The 19,615-nt window shown below is 55.8% G+C and overlaps 7 protein-coding genes and 1 non-coding gene across 8 annotated transcripts; 4 read left to right on the top strand and 4 right to left on the bottom strand.

Moving 5' to 3' along the window:
• Positions 1-86: 86 nt before the first annotated feature.
• FA10DRAFT_264560 (hypothetical protein) lies at positions 87-4,358 on the top strand. Its single transcript, XM_025520697.1, has 4 exons — positions 87-517; positions 579-3,595; positions 3,657-4,152; positions 4,213-4,358. The coding sequence occupies exons 1-3, from the start codon at positions 250-252 to the stop codon at positions 3,870-3,872; spliced, it is 3,501 nt and encodes a 1,166-aa protein (XP_025381162.1). The 5' UTR covers positions 87-249; the 3' UTR covers positions 3,873-4,152; positions 4,213-4,358.
• Positions 4,024-6,807, bottom strand: FA10DRAFT_299292 (cysteine proteinase; the record flags this gene model as incomplete). The annotated part of the gene is made up of 8 exons (XM_025524706.1): positions 6,152-6,807; positions 5,930-6,092; positions 5,679-5,873; positions 5,596-5,625; positions 5,370-5,542; positions 4,525-5,307; positions 4,213-4,461; positions 4,024-4,152 (listed from the first exon to the last, which is right to left on the bottom strand). Exons 1-8 carry the CDS (start codon positions 6,554-6,556, stop codon positions 4,024-4,026), a joined length of 2,127 nt encoding a protein of 708 aa, XP_025381161.1. The 5' UTR covers positions 6,557-6,807.
• A 48-nt stretch (positions 6,808-6,855) lies between these two features.
• FA10DRAFT_248439 (mitochondrial carrier) lies at positions 6,856-10,284 on the top strand. The gene is made up of 4 exons (XM_025519491.1): positions 6,856-8,476; positions 8,538-8,773; positions 8,834-9,918; positions 9,979-10,284. Exons 1-4 carry the CDS (start codon positions 7,198-7,200, stop codon positions 10,187-10,189), a joined length of 2,811 nt encoding a protein of 936 aa, XP_025381160.1. The 5' UTR covers positions 6,856-7,197; the 3' UTR covers positions 10,190-10,284.
• Positions 10,285-10,630: 346 nt separating this feature from the next.
• Positions 10,631-10,731, top strand: FA10DRAFT_t9. The gene has a single exon. It is a non-coding gene; the product is annotated as a tRNA-Val (tRNA).
• Positions 10,732-11,736: 1,005 nt separating this feature from the next.
• On the bottom strand, positions 11,737-13,362 carry FA10DRAFT_299290 (hypothetical protein; the record flags this gene model as incomplete). Its single annotated transcript, XM_025524705.1, has 2 exons — positions 11,846-13,362; positions 11,737-11,774 (listed from the first exon to the last, which is right to left on the bottom strand). Exons 1-2 carry the CDS (start codon positions 13,263-13,265, stop codon positions 11,737-11,739), a joined length of 1,458 nt encoding a protein of 485 aa, XP_025381159.1. The 5' UTR covers positions 13,266-13,362.
• Positions 13,363-13,442: 80 nt separating this feature from the next.
• On the bottom strand, positions 13,443-15,562 carry FA10DRAFT_264555 (DAHP synthetase). The gene is made up of 4 exons (XM_025520696.1): positions 14,389-15,562; positions 14,054-14,313; positions 13,928-13,982; positions 13,443-13,856 (listed from the first exon to the last, which is right to left on the bottom strand). The coding sequence occupies exons 1-4, from the start codon at positions 15,493-15,495 to the stop codon at positions 13,611-13,613; spliced, it is 1,668 nt and encodes a 555-aa protein (XP_025381158.1). The 5' UTR covers positions 15,496-15,562; the 3' UTR covers positions 13,443-13,610.
• A 256-nt stretch (positions 15,563-15,818) lies between these two features.
• On the top strand, positions 15,819-16,663 carry FA10DRAFT_224706 (hypothetical protein; the record flags this gene model as incomplete). Its single annotated transcript, XM_025518621.1, has 2 exons — positions 15,819-16,200; positions 16,269-16,663. 2 exons carry the CDS (start codon positions 15,819-15,821, stop codon positions 16,661-16,663), a joined length of 777 nt encoding a protein of 258 aa, XP_025381157.1.
• Positions 16,236-18,489, bottom strand: FA10DRAFT_264553 (hypothetical protein). Its single transcript, XM_025520695.1, has one exon. The coding sequence runs from the start codon at positions 18,265-18,267 to the stop codon at positions 16,693-16,695; it is 1,575 nt and encodes a 524-aa protein (XP_025381156.1). The 5' UTR covers positions 18,268-18,489; the 3' UTR covers positions 16,236-16,692.
• Positions 18,490-19,615: the final 1,126 nt, after the last annotated feature.

The raw sequence follows: 19,615 nt of genomic DNA, 5'->3' as shown, positions 1-19,615 counted from the left end.
CTGCGTCGATGACGCATTGACCAGTTTGAACGTCGTAGAGCGTCCGTGGTCCCTCGGACGGCCGATTCACCCATTCAAGTCGGCGGACGACATAGAGTATCAGGCGGACCGACAGCGCAACAGTTACGGCCTCCGCGCTCACTCTGAGCATTGCGACAAGTCCCAGCTGTCATTACGGCGCAAGAGGCACGGACTCAACAACATTCCTTTCCAACATCCCTCGTCACCTCAAGAGTGGAGCAGTGGAAGATGGAGGACCTCAAGACGCCCTTGGTTTCCACCTACTCTCAGGCAGGCGCCTTTGCCGATGCCTTCAGTCAGGCGGGCCACCTCGCGGCACCCGAGCAGAATGAGTCAAAGGCAGAGAGCGACTCGGTCGAAGCCATCGCTAGACGCATACCGAGACTGCGAGACGCCGACGATCCCTTGAAGCTTACGCCTCTTCGGGCCCACTATCTCAAAAAGACGTTGGTCAAGCTCGAAGTGGATCGAGAACTCAAATATCTGTCAAGCAGCGGTGAGTCGTAGGCAGCACAAGGACTGCACTCTTGTGCGCTAATTACTGATCATAAACACAGATGCGCTCTCGCTCCTCGGCCCGCCGTTCCGACCATCACAGAGCAGCCAGGGCGTTTCGCTGCCCTTTTTGAGGTTTCTTTTCCATCACTTTGTCCTCACGTTTCCCTTCTTGCGTTCGGCGCCTCCCAACTTCTTCGCCGACAAGGTGCAAGTGTTCTACGACCGCTTCCTCGAGCGCAACATCTCAGGGACAGACGACCGTGATGAAGCAACGAAGCGCAGACGCATCACTGGCAAGGCGAGCAAGTGGACAGTACTTCTCATGGGCGCTGCTATCCACGTCAAGGGTGGCCAAGGCAGCGAGGAAATTTTGCGAATTGCTGAGCAGGACCGTGGCCGTATGATTGCGGCCCAGGAGCGCCTGAGGGCCACGATGCCTGGGCATCAAGGACCCTTTCCCAACGCTCCAGGTGCCGGTACATTTGACGTCAATGTCATCGGTGTCCGTACAAAGACCACGAAAAAAGGTCGGCTGGGGAGAACGAGACATCACGACGAGTTTATCATTCGCACCAGGAGACCTAGTCAGCCGGACCATTTTGTCAGTCGGAGATACGGTGATTTTGCGAGGTTGGCCGATACACTTCGCATGGAGCACCCCGACGAGGGCATCAGAAGGCCCCCGGGCAAGGACCGAAGGGAGACAGAGGTCAAGGGCCATCTGCACACGAGTGAAAGCAGCCTCGACGGCATCAATGAACAGGAAGTTGTCAACAGCACTACGCCTCAGATTGGGAAATTGGCTCTCGACGAGAGCGACTCATGGACTGGTGGAGAGAGCGACGGACGGTCAAGCATCGAGGCAGGCGCCTTTTCACCGCCGCACCGCCCGTCCAGTGTGCCGCCTGTGCGGCCTGTTCCAAGTTCACCTCAGAGTAGAACGTCGCACGCGAGCGTGCCTTCGTCGCCCAATCTCGGTGCTCATGCCATGCCAAAAGGACCGCTGGCCAGGGAGAAGAACCGACTTACGCTGCGTGCCTATCTTCGATCCCTCCTGTACAATCCCGCCATCTCCGAATCGCCTACGCTCTACTCTTTTCTCCTCAGCGACCCTACGACCTTGAGCCGCGATGAGGAGCGCGACTGTTTGGCCCGCGAAGCCCTGGATGCGATACGTGATGATGAGGCGTCGAGATTCAATAACGAGGCCAGCCGGAGAGTGACGGAGTTGCGTGAGCATCTCGACGCTTTCAAGGCCGACCTGATCCAGCGCGATGGCCTCACACGAATCTTTTCCACCATCAAGGCTACGCCCAAGGTTGAGGATCTTCCCGAAAGCTATCGAGCGCTGCTCTCGTGGGGCCGCATCACGCTCGCCTCGACGCTGTTCAGCATCTTTGTCGGCAGCGATACCTCGTCGGACCTCTTTGCACAGCTAAAACGGATCCATGGATTGATGCCTTACTTTGTCCTCCGGCAAATTCTTCGCATTTCCAATCCTGTCGCCATGGTCCGCGCTGTGCTCGATGTCTTTCTGGCCCAGCCATTTGGCCAGCGCAGCCTCTTGCAGCGAATGTTCACGAGCAACTTGCAGGAAGAGGCGCGTGAGCTGGGCGAGCTGGCCAATAGCGTGGCCTCAAAGGTGGAGGACGACGGCCTTTGCGAGCGCATCCGTTGCTATGTCTATGCGCCAGTCGAGATTCAGACGATGCTCCGAGAGGAGGCGGAGCGAGAACGACTGGACCTCATGACGGCCATTCTCCGGACGGACAAGCTTCCTGCATACAGCTCCACAACGGCCCCTCCCGAAGCGTTGACCAGGCAGCAGGTCCATCGTGTCGTGAGAAGTAGCCGGGCCTACGAGCTGTACAAGGAGTACCGATCTAATCTTGGACGCGACGATGTCGACGAAGGCCCGGGCGCCGTTGACGAGGAAGGCTGGCTATACGAAGATCTGCACGTTCTCCTCAAGTGCCTGACAAGGCTTCGAGACAAAGAGCAGCTCATCAGCCTTGTCTTTGAGGGCGTCACCTCGGACCTCCTCAAGGACATTGTCACCATATTCTACTCTCCGCTCGCCCAGGTCTACAAGGCGGCCAACATCGCCGACAGCTTGAGTGATCTACAGGCCTTCATCAATGACCTTATCAAGACCGTAGAAGCGAACGAGGAGCTGAGCTATACAGATCCGGGCAAGACTGTTCAGATCTTCATCGATCTTGTTGCGCGACACGAAGGGCGATTCTACTCGTTCGTACACCAGGTACACTCAAAGGGCTCGGGACTTTTTGACGGACTGATGCACTGGATTGAGCTCTTCATCAACTTCATCAGAGGCCCCGATATGGAGGGTGTCTCGACGGGCTCGCAGCGCAGAGGCATCGGCGAGGTGGATCTTGAGATCTGCTTGCCGGCTGGCGGTGAGGAACGGCGAAAGGCATTGGCGGAAATTGATGCGGTCGTGGTGCACGCGTACCGGCTCAAGATGATTCGGGAGCTCAAGATGAAGCGAAAGTTGGCCGATAAGCAGGTCGAAGGAGCTGCCAGCAAGCTTCTTGGCGGACCTCAGTCGCAGCTTGGCTTCGATCCAGATGATGACACGGCCTTCGTCTCGGCCATGGTAGAGAATCTCGGCGTTGGTGATGCCTTTACGGATGAAGTAGAGGAGGTGGAAGCCGAAGAGGACGCAGAAGACGCCCACGAGGGAGCTAGGCCAGATCACGATGATGATGATGAGGGAGAAGAAGAGGGGGAAGATGCAGATGACACCCGTCGAAGCAGCTTTTCGACCGAGCAGACGAGTGACAGCGATGTCGATGATTCGCCGTCGAGGCGCTTAAGCCCTGGTTCAGAAGACGACTTAGGTGCTCCTGCGCCCAGATGGCAACCCCCTCCTTCGACAGTGCCCGCCTTTGTGCGAAACAACACGGTGACTTTGCAAAATAAAGACTTGCCGCCGCTTCCGATCGAGGAGTCACCAGCGGCCCTCAAGAAAAAGAGAAGGTCGAAGGCCAAGCCGCCGAAACCGCCAACGCTTGAGGTGATCCCGGACATGGTACCCCTCTTCGTCGAGATGGTGAGCCCTTTTTTTTTTGTTCCCAAGCACCATAGAGTCCCAAGGTTGACGCTCTTTCCAGATTCGACCACTCTTGAGACCGGCGAGGACAGCAAGCGCCACCTCGATTCTGAGCCCTATCTCCACGTCCAACCCTGCTGCAGGCTCAAGCTCAGACTCAGTCTCGGTGAATGAGACGGTGACCTCTCCAGCATCTTTCGGAGGAATGAATTCGCCACGTCAGGCCCACGAGGACCCTGCGAATGACGCGAGACCGCCGGGCTCATGGGGCTGGTGATGACAGTGTCCCTCTTCCTTTCCCCCATCCTCATTGCGTATGCATCTGGGAGTTTGCCACTGAGCAATCAGATCAAAAAGTGCACATTGTGATACCACTCGTGATCCGCCTTCTAGAAAATCGGGCTCAGAGATCGCGACGTTGAATTCTCCTACGACGAAGGAGGAGACTGGCGAATATTCTGCAAGGAGCGACGCATGTAGCACAATTGGTAGGCTCGGCACAAGAGAACATCTTGCAGCTTGGCCGGGCGGACCGAGTCGTCATTTGCGATATACCACTTTGTGTGAATCAGCGGTCTTTTCAGCGCAATAAGAAACCGCAGTCGCGGACGGCTCACCAAATTTCGCCAACGGCTGTAGCAATAGTAATGGCCCGTGTTGAGCTTGCCTTCGTGCACGACGACGGTAAAGAGATCGTATAGGTACGAGTCCGGGTCCACCGCCATCGTCGACGGTGAGGGCGCCGAGCCATCTTCGTCAAGTCGTTCGCGCAAGGCCGATGTACAATAGTCTCTGACATCGAGTGTCAGGGGAAATTTGACGCGTGTTTCGATCTTCGTCCCCGTGGTGGTGTTGTGCTCAAAGCGCTGTGCGGTTTAGAGAAATCAGCAATGAGGATCGTCTCAGCAGCAAGGGAAAGCAATGCACACCTTGAGCTGAATGCAGAGCACGGGCGGTAATCTGCAGAGGCTGAGCTGCTTAACAGCTTGACTGCCTACTCCGCATTGCGCGCAGCTGTAATCACTCTGGGCGAGCTTCTCGCTTGCGCAGTACCTCCTCAGGCATTCATTCAAGCTCTGCTCGTCGTCGATGCCGCTACCTTCGCGTGCCAAGCGTTCCTTGCGCTCCTTTTCCTCGCGCTCCCTCACCTTCTTCGACTTCTTCTTGATCGAGCCATCGTCGTTGAGCGTGGCATCTTGCTCAGCAGCATTGTGCAGAGCAGATAGCGTACGAGCTCTCGCCGTGCGGATGTCAAGCGAGAGATCTAGGAAGGGATCGTGAGTGCTGGATCGCCATCCACAACGTTGGCAAGTGACGTCGCTCTGAAGAATGCCCGAAAAGGTCCGATGGACGACGCAGGGACAGACGATATCGGAATTGAATCCCCAGTCTCTCCGGCTCGATAAGGCCCCTCCAAAGGCTTCCTGCCCTCCACCATCGCTCGAGCTGCTCGCGGTTCCACTCCGGCTTGCAGAGAGTCCATGTGCTTGATCGCCGAAGGGATACATGGGCAAATTGTTCGAGCGAGTGCTAGGCTCCCGGCCGACAGCCATCAGAGCCGAGTGGACGCTGTTCAAGGCACTTATGAAAAGCTCGTGGGCGTCGTGCTCTCCGGCCGAAGAAATCTCGGACGACTCCCTGGCAAGGTAGACACAGAAGAGGAAATTCGTCGGAGCAAATGGGGCTCGAGGCCGGTCTTCCACCGAGAAGAACTTGTAGGGGAAAAGTTGTAGGTCAGTGCTTGTAAAGTGCTTGAGAATGTGGCTGGCCTCACTTCGTTGAAAAGCTTGTCCAGCTCGCATGCCAAGCAGTTTTCGCGAGCGGGACAAAGAGCGACGTTGTGCCTGTCTGACAAGAAGTAATTCCGGAGCAGGGGATTGTGGACGAAGGACTGTAGAATGACGTTCATGAAGCACGTTGCGCCGAGGTTGTAGAGGCCCCGAGGTACTGCAGACATGCTTTTAGATTTGTCTTTCTCGAGGAGATCCAAAATTGCTTACCTCTGCAGAGTGAGGAGTCGCTTGACTCAGCTGCGAAGTGTGGATCAGCAGGAAATTTGCGGTCTGAAGTCAAGGTGACGCACCAGGTGAAGCAGAGGTAGTAAGAGCTTGCCCGTTCTTTGCTGGATCGACAGCAAGAGCCATTCTGGCTGCCCTTTTGGCCGGGGACGCTGTGGCTACTCTAGCCTTCTCCTCTTGGTAAGCTTGATCGAACTTGTCGTCGTATACGATGTCATCGCATCGAGCGCAATAAAGAGTTCCGTCATAAATGTCAAACGCTGAGCGTGACCAGTCAGCTCTCATCATGTTTACAGCGCAGAGACCAGCCGCTCACCTAGTGCATGGCTACTTTGTTGCAGATGCAAGCGCATGCAGTTGCTCTGGTGCATAGAGATACCCCTCTCGACGAAGAAACAGGCGGGCTCTGCACATTCGAGGCAAAGAAATGGGCGATGGAGTGTCGTCTCGCACGTTGCACAGCAAGGATGGGAGAGCATCTGAGTACTAGCGTGAACTTTCGTGTTCGTGTGAGGCCACGATGAAAGGCGGGTCTCACCTTTCTTCTCTTCTGCCTTTGCAGTTCGTCGTCGCCGTAAGAGACCTGCCGCTGCTCGTCATCGCCTTCATGCTCATTGGTGCAGACCTCGCCTCTTCTGATTTTACGACCAAATCGCAGCCCGAGCTTGTACTTGTTCAGCACCTCGTTCAAGCGCGGCTGGCTCCCATCGTCTCTCCCTTCGACGAGACCAGTGAAGCGTGCTCGTGATCCTTCGCCCAGCACGACGAGATGAGGGCATGCGTCTCTTTTCGGCCTGGCTCCGTTGCCTTGGGATTGCGACTGAATGTGCGGCTGCTCGTCCACGTCTTCCATCTTTGGTCTCTGAAAGGCCGCTTCGCTCTGCACACGGCCTTCGGGGCCATCATCCGATCGTTCGATCGCGCCTCTGACTTCGCCAGCCATAGAGCTTTCTTTGATCAAAGGCGCGTGGTCGCCTTATCCGTGGTGATTCGGGCCTCCTCTGATTTTCGCTCTAAAATTTTGGTTGGCTTCTCGCTCTGTGGAGTTGGCTCAGAAAGCTTGCCTTGCCGCAAACGCGCCGCCGCGCTTTTGACCAAGTCAAGCGCCAGGTCGTGGTGTTTTAAGCCGCTTTCAGCAAAGACGTTATGAATGAGCTCTAGTGACGGTCTTATACGTCCAAGAAACCTGGGAACGACTGTCAGAAGAGGCCTGAAGGACGGACGGTCACTATTGTGAGAAATCAGGTTCATGCTATTGGCCACGTGCCCCACCTGAGACTTGCAGAACTTGCCGCTTCGTCCCGTTCTGGTACTAACATGGAAGGTGGCGACGGGACTGGTGGGAGCACACCAAATGCTCCTCGTCTAGCATTGCAAGCTCTCGTGATCAGTGTCCACGAGGGAAGAAATGGTGAAAATGGCACAGATGGAGAGAGGAGGGCAGACGAGGACGAGCGGGCGGCACGCGTTCAACCAATCGCCGTGCGCGTTTTCTCGTCTTCCTTTTTTTTTGGGTCTGAGACGAACAGGTAACGTCAAGCCAAGGCCTTGCGACGCTTCTCTCCTCCCTCCTCCAATTTAGAGATGAGCGGGCTACCGGGTGCTTCGTCTTCGGGGTCGCAAGGATCGCCATCATCTCTCTCTTCTTCTTCTTCCTCCTCTTCTTCTTTCTCTTCGTCTTCTTCTTCTTCCTCCTCCTCCCCCTCTTCTCCCTCTTCTTCCCCAGAATCAGCTCCTTCCACAGAAGCGCCAGCGCCAGCCTCATCAAGCGCGAGCACGTCGGATAACGCCGATGCGAACGCCTGCCATCAGCAAGGAACGTCCTCGCTTGACAAGGGGCCTGTGACGTCAACCTCTGCCCCTACAAGTGCCTCGTCGCGCCTGTGGTCCTCCTGGATTTCGCCTTCGTCTTCTGCTTCCAATGCGGCCTCATCTGCACTGGAAGAGCGCAAGAAGCGTCGTCCGACCTTTGAGGATTTTCGAGCTCAGGAGCCACCACAAGCCCGATTGATTCGGCTGCGAGGCTTATTTGACGTCTTGCTCGACAAAGACGATGAGTCGGCCCTGGCGGGCGGCAGAGCAAAGGAGGAATGGACCAGGAGCGCGATGCGCGCTCGATACGGCGCCGGAGGCGTGTATGCGAGAGGTTCGCTGGCAAAGAAAGGAAGCAGCGAGGTAAATCCCGACATCTTCTCATCTCAGACGACCACCTCGCAGCTGCAATCGTTGCCCTCGGCCACGACACCCAGCAGCAGCGGCGGCGGCGGCGGCGGTGGTGGTGGTGGTAGTGGCACCGCGCCCACTCCAAGCCCGCCGAGACAATCGTACGCCAAGGAGCTTTTGGCTCAGTGTCGGGAATGTCGTGCTGAGCTCGAACGGGAAAGGGCAAAGGTGGAGGCGAAGGAGAGGAAGCTGGCCGAGAGGGAAGCAGGAGCGAATTCGAGCGGATCAGAGTGGTGGAACCTGGCTCGATACTATCATAGATTCGGAGGCAGCGAAGATAAGGAGCCGGCCTCTGGCCTCAAGGCAACACTGGTCGATCTCATTAGCCTAGGGACAGGCTCGGAAGAAAGCAAAGAAGAGGAGTCACCTTCCTCTCTGTTATCGTCCGTCACATCACTCTTCTCGTCGGCATCACCACCTTCCTCAACGACAGATCTGCATTCGGATCACGAGGGCGAAGCAGGCTGGATCGGTTCCGGCGTTTGGGGTCTGTCTGCCGTGGGTCAAAAGCAGAGGCAGGCCGATAGGGAAAGAGATGAAAAGGTGGGCAAAGGTCACGTTGTAGAAGATGATGGAGGACGAAGACAGAGACAGATTGAGTGGGAAGGCTTTCTGCGGTATGCCGAGCAAAAGGAGCGAGGTGAGTACGAGGATGGATTGGCAGCTTTTTGCTACCGGCTCAATCGTTCAACACCTTCTAGAGCTATACAAGATCTTTGTCGAGCTGGACAGAAATGGCGACATGCGCCTCGACGTCAGCGAGATCAATACGGCTCTCGATCGAGCGGGCATCGGGCTGCATCGAGCTGCGTTGGAGGACTTCATCGCCAGTCTAGCTTCATCTTCGAAACATCAAGGCGAATATCCGTCGTCAATCACCTTTCCTCAATTTCGCGACTATTTGCTGCTCTTGCCTCGGAAGCCTTCCGTCAATGAGGTAAGTGTAATCTTACTGTCGTGGACAGGCTCTCTTTCTGACTTTGCTGCTGCTGTGCAGATCTACCGATTTTATCAGGTACGAAAAGCATTTGGCCTCTTTGGGTCTCAGGGCATCTTTGCGGAATTCAGCGAGTCATGGGGCAAATCTGAGCGCCATGGTGCGACTGCTGTGAGCTTCGACGGCGAAGTTAGCCTGGCTGGCGAGGAAAAGAAGAAGAAAAGTCCGATTGCACCAACGACGATGACAGCAGCAGCGACCACTACGACGAGGAACGAGCCAAATGCATCTGATGATGCAGTGACGCCGGCAAAGACGCAACAGCAGGCAAGCCAAGCGCCGGAAGAGCACGAAGAACTGGAGGGAGAGGGGGAGGAAGAGGAGGACTCAGACATGATCCATGGCGATGTGGCCATCAAATTCCTTCTCGCTGGAGGAATTGCCGGCGCGGTCTCTCGGACGGCAACAGCGCCCTTTGATCGGCTGAAGATTTACCTCATCACCAGTGCACAGATGCCCGCCACTCAGCAGGTCTCGGCGTCGATGGCCAAAACTCCGGTCGAGGCATCGACAAAGCTTGCTTCACGGGGTGCCGGTATGCTCGGGCAAGCCATCTTTGCACTCTACAAGGAGGGCGGCGGCCTCAAGGCCTTTTGGATCGGCAACGGTCTCAACTGCCTCAAGATCTTTCCTGAATCCGCTATCAAGTTTCTGTCGTATGAGATGTCGAAGCGCGCGTTTGCGAAGTACGTCGATGGCGTCTCGGACTCTCGCGACATTTCAGGTTCGAGCAGATTCATGTCCGGTGGCATCGGAGGTATTACGAGCCAGCTAGCCATTTATCCCATCGAGACGCTCAAGACTCGTTTGATGTCGTCGCAGGGCGGCCAAAAGCAAGGTAATCAACTCCTTGTTGCAACCGCCAGAGATATGTGGCGAAACGGCGGGATGAGGACTTACTACCGAGGCTTGACCGCCGGCCTGGTGGGCGTCTTCCCGTACTCTGCCATCGACATGTCGACCTTTGAGGGCATCAAGCTCTTTTGGATCAAGTACACCGGTCGAGAGGAGCCCAGCGTACTGGCTCTGCTCGCTTTCGGAAGCATCAGCGGGAGCGTGGGCGCCACTACTGTGTATCCTTTGAAGTAAGTCACGGTCTGGATCTCCACTTTCTGATCCTTTCGCTGACGCTACGTTTCTCGAAGCCTGGTCCGGACACGACTGCAAGCAGCCGGCACACCCGCCCACCCGCAAACTTACACAGGCTTCGCCGACGCATTTCGCAAGACGTACAGTCACGAGGGCGTCGTCGGCTTTTACCGTGGCCTAGTTCCCACTTTAGCCAAGGTGGTGCCAGCCGTGTCAATTTCTTATGTCGTTTACGAGCGTTCAAAGCGCCACCTCGGAGTACAGTAGCTTCGCTTCCTTTGCATTCGCCTTTTCGGGACATTCCTCTCTCAACTCACACAAATGTCTTTGCCTTGTTATTTCAATTGATGCTCCTTTTCACCAAATGCACGATAGCGGACAGCTACATCATACGAGAAAGAGAGAACAATCATCGTTCGTCCTTCACTTCTGCAATGCCCTCTAACTGTCCCTCGACTACTCTTCGTCACAGATCGTTCACAGTCTCTGAAGCAAGCAGTTTGCTTGCACAGATGCGATGTGCTTGCCAACAAGAGCTTGGCCGAACCTCACTTCCCTGTTCTGACTGACTGAGGGAAGGCTTGAGAGTAGAGGCACGTCCTGTCTGCTAAAAGAGGCCATGAGCATAGAAAAGGCACCGGAACATTCGGACGTGGGGAAAAAGCATAAACGATTTTATACCATCAATTTTTGCCGGTCTGAAGTGAAGGCCGCGTAGCTCAGTTGGCTAGAGCGTAATCTTAACATAAGCGTTCGTTTGAGCTGTGTAAAGACGGTTAAGGTCCCCGGTTCGAACCCGGGCGGGGTCATTCTTTTAGAACGCTACTGTTTGTTGTTTTTCTTTTGGACCTGTGATCGATCTTCTATGCTCGGGCTCAGTCACAAAGCGAACATCAATGCAAGTTTGAAGGTCATCCAGATTCCGGCTGCGTTCTCAATCCCCGCAATACCCCGTCGATGGCTCAACAATGATGCTTTTGGGTTCGCGGCGAACTGACCATGTCCGATTATTTGCGTAATCGCATTAGCCCTCTACTCTCTCGCTATCATCGAGCAAGACGTAAGAGAATTCCGACTCATGATTGCTGTCGCCGTCATCGAGCTGCAAGGTTGTCACCATCGATCTCACTGGACTCGCACGCTCTCCCGATTGTCCGCCGTCTTCTTCACTTCCGATGCGGCCTTCGCAAGGAGGCGCAGTGGTGCAAGGTACCTCGGCGTAAGTACATGCTTCACCGCCCCAAAGCGTTTGCGGAGACTGAAGTTCGCTAGATCGATCCCTGTCCTGATTGTTCCCCTTCCCTTCTACTTCTCCTCCTCCTCCGTCTTTCTCTTCTTCTGCTGCTTCTTCGTACTCCTCGTCCTCCTCAATTACGAATCGCTTCTTCTCGGTGGGCTGGGAAGAGTCTGGCGGACGTGCAAGGCAGTACGAATGTCCCTGGTTGTGAGCGAGCCACCTTTGCTCGATGATGTGAACCTTTGAACCAGTGTCTCGACCTTTTCCCTTTGAAGTGTATTTGGACTCTTGTTGAATCGGCGAGAAATCTCTCCTCAGTGGACAACAGAGTGTCGTTTGGAAGTCGACATTGTCAACGTTGTCCCGGCCTTCCGCTCTCTCCTTCTCTTCATCTAATGAACCGTCGTCGCACAGTACTCTACGTACACATCGCTCGTCGCCGGGGAGTTTCAAGACCAAATCGCCTGGCAGTGCCTCGTTGTTGTCTAAATTGACAACACTCCACATCTCTGCATAAGATGCAAGCTCGCGCTCGATTTCATCCCTCGTTCTTGTTTTTTGTGCTGATTTCGGGCTTCTAGGCCCTCGCAGTCCCTTGAGACAGATCCATGCACTCTGCTTTTCGCTTCCTATCAGACCCCTTTGGACACACTCCCCCTGTGCATGAGTGTCATCGACGATCCAACCCATGAAGCTGGCGTTTCGTGACTGGCATTGAAGCTGCGTAGTTGGCGGCCATGGCTCCACGCCGTCGTTGACAACCAACCATCGGAATGCGAAGAGCTGTCCATAACCGAAGGCTGGTTCTTGATCCTGCGCAGTCGTCGACCATTCAATCCTGGTGGCCAGAACCTTGACCCCAGGCTGTTGGCGTCGAGCCCTGCTCTTTAGAACCCTCTCGTTCCAGTCTGTTGCTGCTGCATGTGGTTCTTCTTCGCCCTTCGTCAATTGCAGCAAGTCGGCGTCAGGGGTTTCGGCTACGTCAACTCCCGGTTCCGTCTGGACAACGACTCTCCTATGTTGGTCGGACAATCCATAGAAGCGATCGCCGCCGTGGACGTCTGCCAGCTCTGCCGTGGTTTCCTTTTCGGCCACGGCCAGCCGGATTTCGAACGCTGCCGCTTCGTTGCCCGAGATACCCGCAGGGCCGGCCATGGGCCAGCCAGTCTCATCGACGATCCTCCATGTCTCGACATAGGTCCCCGGCAGCTTCGGTGCCATGAGTTCATGAATCTTGACCTCATAGCGCCCGCCCGACATGAGCGGCATGCGATGGAGCAGGATGCGATCAGAACCGGCCGGACTGAATTGTGCTCTCGATGTTCGCTGCAGGCTTAACCCCTTGGGCCAAGGCCTCGATCCGACATTGACGACATGCCACGATTTTGTGAAAATCTCGAGGGGCCTCACAATACTTCCCCATGGCTTCTCCCCGTCGCAGACATAGTCGACCTGCAGCGGGGACGGCACACGTTGTTGATCAGAGGAAGCGGCGTCATGGCCGGAGGAAGCACTGAGGTCGACGACGGTTCGAATCTGCCCGTTGGCATTGAGGAAACGAAACCGCTGTTTTGTGTCAGAATCAAGTTTCCCAGCTTGCTTCTCAGAAGGTCCACAAACGGCAGCGCGGCAGAGCCCCACAGGGAGCTTGTACTTGATGAGCGGATGAGAGGCTGGATGCACGTCGATGGGCAGTGCTTCGCAATCCTGGCAAATGGTGTAGCCTCCCTTGTCTTGGCACTCTTGCACAGCGCATTGATAGAGAGCGCCTACGACGGTTCCTCCGCATGATTTGCACGACACGTCGAGATGGATCGCAGGCATCGTTTGCGCCGCTGAGGGAGAGGTTGAAAAGACGTCACCGGCCCAGTGGATTTTGACAAAGGTATGCGAAGGGTGCACATCGAGGTCTGCCGCTGTGTCGAAGCAGCCCGAGCACACGCTCCAGCAGGGACAATTGATGCAGGTCCATCGCACTCCACGGATCTCGTCAAGGCACAAGCGGCACGACACGCCGTGCTTTTCCAATGGCCTCCTCCTGTTCGTCGGGCTGCTCTCCGGGTGCCCGATTCCCTCTTGTGATGGAGTCATCAAAGGTCCTTCCATGCTAGCGAGCTCCTGGGCTTGTCTCGTTTGGTCGTTGCTCTCAGAGAAGGAGATGTCGTCGCCCACAACGTCGGTGTGCAAGCAATGTGGCCTGCTGAGCCTTGCTCGCATAGCCCGTGCGCAGTCAGATACGAGGCAATGCAGCCCCGCGTTGCCCGAATCGAGTCTTAAAATTTAGATTTTCATGTTACTCTTTACAGAATTTCGCCTTGTGACTCGCTCAAACCATCTCCGACCTCCTGCTCGTCCTTTCTCACTTTCGGTGCAGGCGCGAGACAAGCGACGCATGTACTGTATTGTACTGTACATTAAAGCACAGAGGGCACATTATATTAGTGTAGCTAGTCAAGATTGTACCTTATTCCCCGAGATGATGGGGCCGCGGAGGAGCTCTTGGAAGATGACTTCGTGAGAGTCTTTCGAGCCCGAGGCATCCAAAAGACCGCCGAAGCCCGCAGCGCCGAGACGGCCATCGTCACCCGGCGAGGGGGCCAATGGCGACCTTCCCATTCTCTGCGCCTTAAGTGCGTGAGAGAGAAGGAAGGAGACGTCGAGCGATTGCTCCAGGTTCAAACGAGGATCGCAGTGTGTCTAGAGGGCAAGTTCATGAGCACAGAGGCAAAGTTTTTCTTCGCGGCATTACGCTGCCCCATCTTTCTCACCCGATATCTTGCCTTGAGGTCTCCGTCTTCGAGACTCATGGCCCCGCCTGTACACCTGCGTTGATGTGGTTGTGGGTGAGTGCGTGTAGTCGATTTCATACAAGACCGCAAGAGCGCTGGACTTACTCAGTCACACTGTCTCCCTTCTCATCAACCTCGCCGGTAAGCTCAAGGTGAACGCCGGCAAGGCGGCTACCACAGGAAGAGTGAACCTCGAGCTGTTCTTTGAGCTCGGTAATAATGTCGGAAAAGGATCTCGTCTTGATTCTCGGGTCCGAGGGCGACGATGTTGTGTTGCCATGCATCGGGTCGCAGCACCAGATGACCGACGTGGCCCAGGGCGAAGCCTGGACGGCCGCGATGAGGTGTCCCAGGAGGCTGGGTGCCTTGGATTGGAGAGGCCAAAGGAGGATGAGATCCAGAACTTCTAATGTACGGTGGCGGGCGCAACTTAAACTTACCTTTCCCCGGCCGAAACGACAGATCAGGGTGATGCGGCCCACGTCGAGGCCGCGGCTGCCGTCGACCTTTGCCAAGAGGTCGAGCAGTTCCTGAGACGTCATGGAGGGCCCTACCTTGATTCCGATTGGATTTGCGATGCCCGAAAAAAATTCGGCGTGGGCACCATTTGGATCCCTAGTACGATCGCCCATCCAGAGCGTGTGCGCAGAAAGCGCGTAGTATTCTGTCGATGCCGTTCCCGTATGGACCGGATGATGGTTGGAGGCTTTATTGTTGTTCTTGTTATTGTCAGTATTACTGCTGCTCTTGCTGCTACTGATGCTGCTGCTACTGATGCTGCTTGATCGGGTGAGAGCCTCTTCAAATTCGAGCATCAGGCCCTCGTGGCTGGAGAAATAGTCGACCGTCTCAAGATTGCGAAGGACGCTCTGGCTCTGCTCGGCTCCCACGACACGCATGAAGTCGAGGGCGTCGGTCAGATTCGAGACGATTGCCTCGAAGCGCGCTGCCAGTGTAGGCGAGCGTACGTGGGCGGTTGTCCAGCTCAGAGGAGCGTGTAAGTCGGCAAGACCAGAGGCCAGAGAGGCGCGAATGTGGTTGAGAGTGGCTGCGCTGTAGAAGTAGGCGCTCAGCAGCCGTCGCGGGTCTGGGATGCGGTCGTCCTGTGAAAACCCATTGACGTTGTCACCTCGAAAGCTGGGCACCTGCTTCGTCGAACCGTCGCGTTCCGACACAACCGTCTCGGTTGGCTTGCTCCTTGGTTTCGCGTATTGCCCTGCAATGCGACCGACTCTAACGACAGGTAGGCGAGATCCCCAAATGATGATGAGGCTCATCAGCAGCTGGAGCTTGACCTTCTCCTCAATCTTGGCCGGGGTGCAGTCGGCGAAGAGCTCGGCACAGTCGCCGGCCTGGAGGAGAAAGGCCTTTCCTTGGGCCACATCTCGCAGCTGCCTGCGCAGGGACTGAATCTCGTACGGCGTCACGAGACCGGGCAGCGACACAAGCTGCTTTGTCACGTCCGACAGAGCCTCTTGAGAAGGGTACTGCACAGGCTGGGCAACAGTCTTCGTGCGCCAGCTTGACGGTGTCCAGCGGCTCGTCATGATGGTGGTGGTAGTCGTGAAATCGCCGCCTGTGCTTCTTCCTCCTGCGAAAGTGACTCGTTAGCTCTCGAAAATCAAGGGTGCCCGGACTCTTGTCCGTCGCGTCCATCCCACCCGACTGTTCTGCTAACCCTCTATTATTTTGTGGGCTCAGGCTCAAGTCTAATTTACACTTAACAATATTACATCTCTCTGGTTCCCTCCCACGTTCTCTTTCAGCCCTGTTCTTTTTCTCCAGAGACATGATAACGCCATGAATCCTTGACCAACTTCCTTTCAATACCCTGCCGCTGCTCCTTGACTCGTCGTGAGCCACCATGTCGATGCCGACAGTGCTCCTCGTTGTCCACTGTCCTACCGTGCCCATCGTTTCCGAACGGCGCCTTGCCTCGACGAGCGCTCTGTCAGAGGTCTGCGCTCGCATCGAACTGCTGAGTGGCATCCCGTCCGACTCTCAGCGACTTTCCCTGTGGTCGGGCCGCACCGATGACGCGGACGCGAGGCCCGGACTGGTCCACGATTTTGCCGCGGATGGTCTCTCTTGCGAGGCGTCAATGACGCTGGAGCAGTGTGGCGCTCGAGATGGAATGGGCCTCAAGGTACTCGACACGCGCGCGAGCGAAATCAGGCATCAGTTTGGACAGGAAGAGGAGGAAAAGGTGGAAAAGTACGAGATGGACGATGAGGTCTACGCCCAGCGTCAAGGTGCTCTCTCCTTTTTCCTTCACACCAACAGGTTCGACGCTCACAAGGCCATCTCTTCTCTGTTGCAGACTCGGTCTTGGCTTACAAGCAACGGATGAAAATGGGTCGGTTCGGTGAGGCAGCTGCTTCGGCTACTTCGGACGTCAACGATGTGCCCGACTTGCCATCAAACGCGCAGCCAGGCGCTCGCTGCCAGGTCATCGAAGGAGAGAGGCGGGGCACTATTCGCTTCGTGGGCCCCACCGCTTTTGCTCCAGGCACTTGGATCGGCATCGAATACGACGAGCCAGTGGGGAAAAACGACGGAAGCATAAAAGGACACCGCTACTTCAGTGCGAAGCCAAGCCACGGCGGCTTCGTCAAGCCGGACAAGGTTGACGTAGGAGCCTTTCCCGTGCGACGCATTGCGGACAATGACGACGATGACGATGACGACATTGATGATGATAATGATGAAATGTGACAAAGCTGCATTGAATTGGGGCAAGACTACTACAAGTAGGTGACCGAGGTGCCCATCCGCAGTGTCTCCCACATCTTTGCGATCACTCTCGACACAAAGCCCTGCTCTTCTCTCCTACTGCGTCTGAGCCTATCCCTTGTCCTTTGGCTTGCGTCGGAAGAGGAGCTTGTGATAGTAGACGGCCCAGACGGTTGTCTAGCTGGCATAAATGCTCGTCGGAGGATGAAGAGTGCTGCGACAATGGCCGAGAGGTAGCGAACAAGAGCAAGAGGATTGGCCCGCAGCAACCGTCTAAAGATGCCCAGCCGCATTTCGGCCTCATCGTCTTGATGTCGGCTTGTTCCCTTTGCCGATGGAGCGGGCACTGTGGCCCGGTGCTCCTCCTGACCTCTGGCGGAAGAAAGCCTCGAGGCATGGCCGGCAATGTGTTGGCGCTTGTCAGCGAACGAGTCGCCGAGAGTCGCGTCAGTTACAGTGCTCGCGCTGGGGGGCTTCTTGGCCCTCTCGTCTTCGCTGCCGGCTGAGCTGCTGCCGCTTGCGCTGCTCACTCTCTTGCTAGACGGCCTCTTCTCTCTTGACCTGTCGGCCCTCTTCCTCGCGTCCTCTACCTTTGCCCTCTCCATCGAGGCGTGTGCATGTGCGTGTGCGTGGGCTTGGACTTGGGCGTGAGTCCCTTCTTGCGCCTGTCCAGGGTCGCCGCCGCCACCGACGCTGCTGGTCACCCGCCTTTTCTTCTCTTCGTCCCACTTGGCCCTCGCCTGCTCGCTTGCCGCGCGCCTGCGCTCGCCCCTCGTCTCAATGTGCACCTTTGCAGAATCAAGCTGCCTTAGCAATTCAGCGCGTTCTTGAACGACGTGCTCTTCTGCACCGTCGTGCGCAACGGACGTCGCCAAGCGAACGACCTCGCCCGCATATTCCCACTGATGAAGCCGCGAGCCCAGAATGTGGAGCGTATACAATGTTAGCACCCTATGGTGCTGATCACGGAGGTGGTTTCGCTGCATGTCTGACAGCGACGCGGTGCCTGCTGGCCAGTCGCCCTCGGCAGAGTGGGCTGCCAAGATCCATTCGCATATAGCTTTCGCAGAAGCGATGCCCGCCTGTGTCCCATCCGCTGGCGCTGAAGCGACAAGCGACGGATCGGTGCCTCTCATCTGAGCCTCCTTTCGACTCAGAAGCGATCGAGGCTTTGCGTCCAGTCGGCCTGATGTTGCTGCATTGCGCTGTTCCTCATCGATACGCAACGCACCCATGACGACGGCTGCTACGACAGCTGCCGGGAGGTTTAAGGCCGTGGATTGCGTTTCGACCGAAGACTGAATCCGATCCAGACCACCAGACGCCAAGTGTCTCGGTGGAGGAGCTCTTGGAGGCAGGACCGAGAATCGCTGATATATGCCAAGCGTAGAGTACCAAAGACGCGCAACGAAGGCATTTGGCTCCTGAGAGAGGAGTTCGATGCAGTCCTTTGCGAGCGATGCCTCTTCCTTCGATGAAAGGAGCTTCTCGAGCCCCGTCACAGTGGGACTCGTGATCGGAGGAGGACGGTAGAGGGTGGCCAAGATGGTGATGCGGAGAATCACGAGCCTTTCCACGAGCTGCATCCGAAAGGCCGTCTTGTCTGATGACGGGGAGGCAACCTCATCGACAAGACTTGAGATGGCCCTCTGCGCCGACAGGAGTGACTCGAGGTGTCTGCGTTGCAGGAAGCATCGCGCTGCTTGGTTGTATAGCACTCGGACTGGCCAAGCATCGTCCGTCATCTCGCATGTCATGGCCGTCGAGGGGCTAGTCGCGACGACTGCCCCGCAGTCATTATCACGTCCGTCGGATGGATTTCTCATTTACAGCCTTTTTTCTGTCATCTCAGTCTGTCACGCTTGACAAAATTCCAAATAATAATGAATCAATCTCGCATCGCCTTCAAATCTCCGCTACGTCTCAAACCAAGTTTCGAGGAGCGTCGCTTCGTATCCAATTGGCTCTTCTTTCGTATCACTATGTTAGTGAAGATTCCTCCTAGGATTTCTCGCTCTTCATCTCCGATCGAGGGGTCGTTGTCCTCATAGGCCTGTATCGCAATATCTAGGAGTGTAGATGCCTTCTCCCTCACTGCGACGTTATTCTCTTGGCTTGTGTGCGCCAAACGAGTTTGCAGGCTCCCAAGTTTTGTCTTCATCCATTGTACTTCCTCTTCTAGTGGCAAACATGATATCATACGCTTAGAAGCTTCCATTTTCACCTCTTGCGATGTCGCCTCTTGCGCTGTCACCTCTTGCGCTGTCACCTCTTGCGCCTTCACCTCTTGCGCCGGTTTTGATGAGGTAGACCTTAGCCTACCGAGAAGTGCATGGAGAAAGCTTCTGTCCGATTCGTCGAGTCGACTGCTGAGACCCATTGCGCCTTTCGCGAAGTCCATCAGCTCGCCTGCTCGCTCAAGCTGCTCGTCAATCTCTTCTTCTGATTTGGGTGTATCAAGGTTTTTGACCTCTATCTCTTTCAGCTTGCTCCGGAGGTTCATGAGCATTTGCTGTTCTTCTCGGTATGGAAGGGCGAGAGATGCGCGCAACTGTATGTCGCGTCTTCGCAAAAAGGCCCGACGATATTCTTTCAACTCTTGAATAATGTTGTGAATTTGGGAAGCGTGAGTAGATGGGATCCAAGAGGGTATACCGGGAATTGGCATATTCAGAGACGTTGGAGACAGGCGGTGCGCAGACATCTGCCCGGCTGATTGATCCCCTGTGTACGCCGAACTGTGTCCTTGAAAGAGGCTCTTTCCTCTATCTCTTGCCTTTTCACGACCCTTTTCCCTTACGCCGCTTCGATGATGTTCTTGCACATTTCGTTGGGTCTCCGCATTACTACTGCCAATGAGGGTACCAGAAGCATGTTGCGCAATGTTTTTCTCGGCTCGCATTACTCTAGAACTGCCTTCATGAGCTTGAAGAT

The sequence above is a fragment of the Acaromyces ingoldii genome (assembly GCF_003144295.1).
Source record: "Acaromyces ingoldii strain MCA 4198 unplaced genomic scaffold FA10scaffold_1, whole genome shotgun sequence".
Classification (NCBI taxonomy): Eukaryota; Fungi; Basidiomycota; class Exobasidiomycetes; order Exobasidiales; family Cryptobasidiaceae; genus Acaromyces; species Acaromyces ingoldii.
The sequence above is the reverse complement of the archived record's forward strand: the minus strand, read 5'-3'. Positions and strand labels throughout refer to the sequence as shown.

Coding starts and splice junctions, on each gene's coding strand:
- FA10DRAFT_264555 (XM_025520696.1), bottom strand. CDS start 15,495: ATGACGAGCCGCTGGACACCGTCAAGCTGGCGCACGAAGACTGTTGCC. Junction 13,983..14,053: donor AAGGGAGACAGTGTGACTGA/GTAAGTCCAGCG, acceptor ACATCAACGCAG/GTGTACAGGCGGGGCCATGA. Junction 13,857..13,927: donor ACCTCAAGGCAAGATATCGG/GTGAGAAAGATG, acceptor CTTGCCCTCTAG/ACACACTGCGATCCTCGTTT.
- FA10DRAFT_264553 (XM_025520695.1), bottom strand. CDS start 18,267: ATGCAGCTCGTGGAAAGGCTCGTGATTCTCCGCATCACCATCTTGGCC.
- FA10DRAFT_264560 (XM_025520697.1), top strand. CDS start 250: ATGGAGGACCTCAAGACGCCCTTGGTTTCCACCTACTCTCAGGCAGGC. Junction 518..578: donor CAAATATCTGTCAAGCAGCG/GTGAGTCGTAGG, acceptor TCATAAACACAG/ATGCGCTCTCGCTCCTCGGC. Junction 3,596..3,656: donor TACCCCTCTTCGTCGAGATG/GTGAGCCCTTTT, acceptor CGCTCTTTCCAG/ATTCGACCACTCTTGAGACC.
- FA10DRAFT_248439 (XM_025519491.1), top strand. CDS start 7,198: ATGAGCGGGCTACCGGGTGCTTCGTCTTCGGGGTCGCAAGGATCGCCA. Junction 8,477..8,537: donor TGCCGAGCAAAAGGAGCGAG/GTGAGTACGAGG, acceptor AACACCTTCTAG/AGCTATACAAGATCTTTGTC. Junction 9,919..9,978: donor ACTACTGTGTATCCTTTGAA/GTAAGTCACGGT, acceptor CGTTTCTCGAAG/CCTGGTCCGGACACGACTGC.